Source organism: Lactuca serriola, chromosome 9 (assembly GCF_051521515.1).
Source record: "Lactuca serriola cultivar US96UC23 chromosome 9, Lser_US96UC23_V15, whole genome shotgun sequence".
In the NCBI taxonomy this organism is placed as follows: Eukaryota; Viridiplantae; Streptophyta; class Magnoliopsida; order Asterales; family Asteraceae; genus Lactuca; species Lactuca serriola.
This window is the reverse complement of record NC_136416.1, coordinates 122782071-122786665: the sequence shown is the minus strand read 5'-3', so window position 1 is coordinate 122786665 and position 4595 is coordinate 122782071. Positions and strand designations below refer to the sequence as shown.

The window sequence follows — 4595 nt, the reverse complement described above, 5'->3', positions numbered from 1 at the left end:
TACCGGGTAGGTCGGGCGCCCTAGAATTGTCTGGCAGTATGTATGTTATGTGATTGTATGGTATGTGGTACGATGGGGGAACTCACTAAGCTTCGTGCTTACAGTTTACAGTTTTGGTTTCAGGTACCTCTTCATCAAAGGGGAAGGAGCTGGCACGGTAGCGGCACATCATACACACATGTTGTTTTCCGCACTATGAAATTATTCTGGGATTTGTACTCTGACATTATAGTTGATTTCATGTTTTAGTTTGCAGACACGAAATATGTTTTAAGAAATGATATGATCGAATGTTGTTTATTTACAAATGTTTTGCAAAATGTTTAATTAAAAATGAAATTTTTGGACTTGAAAATTGGGTCGTTACAAATATTATACTAGATTAAAAAAAAATATTTATTAATATTATTGGTTTGGTTCGGTTAATAGTGGTTCGGTTTTGGATTAAAACCATAACCGAACCATATGTATTTGGTTAATCAAAATTAGAAACCGCACCATATATTTTAGTAATGGTTTGGTTATATTGGTGAATTTGGTTATGATTCGGTTTTTTGGTCGATATTCTCACCCCTATTAAAAATGATGGTTAAAAGATAGAAGGGTTAAGTTGGATAATAAAAAAAATAGAAAAAATAATCATTTTAATTTAAAAATGGACGAAAATCAAAACAAAATTAAACCATTGATATGGTTAACGTTTTAATTGAAAAAAAAAATGAAGTTATTCAAGAAAACCACGTACCAAGATGGACCATTTTTGTAATTTACTCTTATATACGTATTTAATAAGACAAAGAAAAATCAAGAGAATATAGCATCATTTTAATATTATATATTTCAGTTCTCATGCGTAGAACAAATATAATATTTGGAAGGTTTCTCTTGAAACATTTAAAAAGCAAGTTTGAACCAGAAACACTCATCAGTTGAGCTGCTCCCTCTTCATCCAACCCCCTTCCTTTTTCCATTATTATCCCTTCATAAACACCGAACAAAACAAACACACAAGCACTTCCCCATTAAGATGTTCGTCCTCCAAGCTTGCATATATTCCTTTAATAACCCCAATGTCCCTCTCCACAGCTTAAAATAAACTTAACTCTCTTCCTTAGGTCTATGGATTTTGGGGTTTTAGATGGGTTGGTATCTTCAGATAACCACAACAAAAACACTCTGATCTCCTGTGGCGATTTGGATCTTAAACCAAAATGGTTCGGATCTGGAGGCGGATTTGGTAAACAGGAAAGCCCTATTTCTGCTCTTGCTACTGGTACTCGTGAAGATGAATGGAGAGACTTAAAAATGGCGAAGATTGGTGAAGATGATATTTCAAGGAGATCTAATGGTGCCCAGAATATGCTTAGCTTTTCTTCACCAAACACACAGACTGTCACATTTCCTTACTACGCGAGACATAATACGGGTACAAACAGTTCTTTCTTTTTTTTCCCTGTTTCCTTTACATGCACAAAACCGTCTTTTTGTTGGTCGTTTTCGTGTTTGTGGTCAGAAATTCGTTCTTCTCAATCATTGATTATACGCCAATTTTGTTGACGTTTTTGGGGATTTATGAGATGGGTTTTTGAAATGGTTAATACTTCATGTCTTTTCGAGATGAACATATAAAAATTTGGAAGATTTTTTCTTTCTTGATTTGAAAAAAAAAAAAGGAATTTTTACCCCATGATTGTCTGTTTTGCCCATAAATGTTCCAGACAAGTTCTTAAACTCTTTAATAGTTTCCCTTTCTTTTTCAGAATCATACATAAATATCTCTCTCGCTCTCTCTCAGAAATCTTTAGAATTTATTTTCTGGAATAATTTTGGAAAAATAAAAACTATTTAAATCAGTTGCAGGTTATGGCGCTGGAGCTGGAGCTGGAGCTGGAGGGCCTTTCACACCATCACAATGGATGGAGTTAGAACACCAAGCTTTGATCTACAAATACATCACCGCCAACGCTGCGATTCCTTCTAATCTCCTTATTCCGATCAGAAAAGCCCTTGAATCCGCTGCTTTTTCTGCTTATTCAGGCGCACATCTCCGACAGAATTCTTGTAATCTTACTAAATCTCTTAATCCCTGTCTTTATTTCCGGATTTGAACTTCGATTTGGGTGTTTTCAAGATGGATAAACAAGTTAATTTTTTGATTTTAAGCAGTTGGATGGGGTGCGTTGCATCTAGGTTTCTGCAACAGCTCCGATCCGGAGCCAGGGAGGTGCCGGAGGACAGACGGGAAGAAGTGGCGGTGCGCCAAAGACGCCGTTGTTGACCAAAAGTATTGCGAGCGTCACATGAACAGAGGCCGACACCGTTCAAGAAAGCCTGTGGAAGGTCAAACTTGCAAGCTAACCACTAGCACCGCCGTCCTCCGCCACACCAGCTCACAGCCTGTTACACCCAATCCGGCGGCAACATCTTCTGAAGATAACATGTAAGTATTCATACACTTCATGATTGTTTTTTTTTTTGGGTAAAAAAAGTCGATGCTTTAAAGTCAACATTACAAAACTGGAATTATAGCATAATAGTTAATAGATTCCCTCCATGGTCAAGTACCACTTTTTTGGGTTATTTGGATGCTCCCCACTTCGCAAGCAAACCTTTTGCATAGGATTCAAAAAAGTTATACAATAGGACATGAGAAAAGAAGATTATGTGTTTGTGATGCATTGGACTTATGTGTTTGTCATGCATTGGACTGAAAGTCATTAGACAAAATTCTTTCCTAGATAAAAGGATGGGACATATACGGGTAAAGACATGAATGTCCTTATTATCTTCGATCAAATATATAAAAAATAGCTATAGAAAACTTTTCAAGTCAATCAAATTCTGAATTTGTGATTCTTGTATAGGAGTGTGGTAAACAAGGCAAGTTTTGAAGCAACCGTTGTTCCAATCTCATCTCCAACATCGGTTGACCTAAAAAAGAATCAATTTTCGATAGGTGGAACAGAATTTGGGTTCGTTTGCTCCGACTCCTTGCTTAACCCGATGCACAAAAGTGATCTAAAATCCCAAAATCCACTTCATCAGTTCATGGAAGATTCCAACCAAGGGCAACTCTCTATATCCGTTTCGACAAACTCGGATGGCTTTGTCTCCTCGACAACATCCCCAACCAGTCATTCTCTACTAAGAATGGGGTTGGGGATGGGTAAGATGACGACCAACGCACAACATGATGTCTCCTGGGAGACATCAATGGGCGGGCCCTTGGGCGAAGTGTTAAACACTTCGCCTGTCGGCCCTAAACTCGATGACGGAGGGTTGGGAACCACCATCGGGTTAGGGCACTTGTTGTAAACATAAATCTTGATATTTTACATGTTGTATCTTAGTTAACTTTTATGATGAAAGAAAGACCGAAAGATATTGGATTTTGAATGCATGTGAGGATGAAGTAAGCATCAATTATGGATGCAATATTTGGTTGGTGGGAAGCATGTTTGTTGTTAGGTTGTTATAACTTCTGATGGCAAATTGTGGGGCTCAAACCTTGAGTCTCTCAATGCCAGCTGCCCTTTCCAAGGATAAGATTTCAACCACTTAGTTTATTCTTTTAAATGTTTCTTTTCTGTTGCGTGTAGGTGTGATACTTTTAGTAAATTTTATTTATTAAAAATCATAAAAATTAAAAAATCAGAAAAGTTAATTTTATAGATATTGCGTAGGATTTTCTTTTGTCTGTTTTTTTTCACGCAATCTCCTAATTTAACATTTACAGTTTCTTGTAACTGTATTATTAAATATAAATAAATATAAATTATGACATAGGCTCCTAGTGTTAATATGATATAGGGTTCTCTTAATTAACATATACAATTTTCTTTTAGGCTGAACTGTGTAGTGTCGGACTGCCGGTGGCACCATACCAGGTGATTGTGATATTTTTGTCATTTTTACCGCTTTCAATTGAGTTTAGGATGTAGTGTTTATTTATCACCGCCAGCAAAGAGGGAGGGAAAGAGAGATTTTGAACAGTGAAGGAAGAAAGAGATAACAGTAAACTTTCACCGCCGGCAAAAAGAGAAACACGGTGCGGTGTTTCCTGCTGGTAATAGTGTCCACGCAGGTTCACCATGGTAAAACTTGGATAACACCATGCAACCTTAAGGATTGTAGTGTTCATGAAAAACCTAATTATATTAAAATTAAGGATATCAACCATAATGATAAACTCTTAAGAAAATTACAAATATAACCTAAACTATTAATTACTTTGTAAAAAAATAGCAAAAAAAATACCCAAATTACAAAAATAGTCATCAAAATCGCAGATAGATTAAGCTCATCTGCGATTTCACCAAGCCATATGCGAACGTACGAAGCACATCCATGTTTTAGCGATTTGTACGTTCGCAGATGATAATTTTTATTTTTTATTTTTTTATGTTTATTTTGAATACGAAATTAATATGGTTTGACTATGAAACACCATATTATATATAGAGTCTTGTAAAAAATTATCACTTTTGTTGTTATTTTTTTGAAAAATTTGTTTAAAATCTTTTTAATAGAATGAATCAATATTTGTTTTGTTAAATAGTCCATAATGTTTCCAGAGACAGAGTTTTCCAACGAAA

The 4595-nt window shown here is 35.8% G+C and overlaps 1 protein-coding gene across 4 annotated transcripts; it reads left to right on the top strand.

Moving 5' to 3' along the window:
- Positions 1-867: 867 nt before the first annotated feature.
- LOC145073132 (growth-regulating factor 1-like) lies at positions 868-3455 on the top strand. Of its 4 annotated transcripts, none has more exons than XM_079019694.1 (4): positions 868-1426; positions 1861-2061; positions 2167-2440; positions 2865-3455. In XM_079019694.1, exons 1-4 carry the CDS (start codon positions 1120-1122, stop codon positions 3313-3315), a joined length of 1233 nt encoding a protein of 410 aa, XP_078875820.1. In that variant the 5' UTR covers positions 868-1119; the 3' UTR covers positions 3316-3455. The 4 variants fall into 4 exon arrangements, with proteins under 4 accessions (XP_078875820.1, XP_078875819.1, XP_078875817.1 ...); XM_079019693.1 differs by having other exon boundaries at positions 2164-2440; XM_079019691.1 differs by having other exon boundaries at positions 869-1426; positions 1855-2061; positions 2164-2440.
- Positions 3456-4595: the final 1140 nt, after the last annotated feature.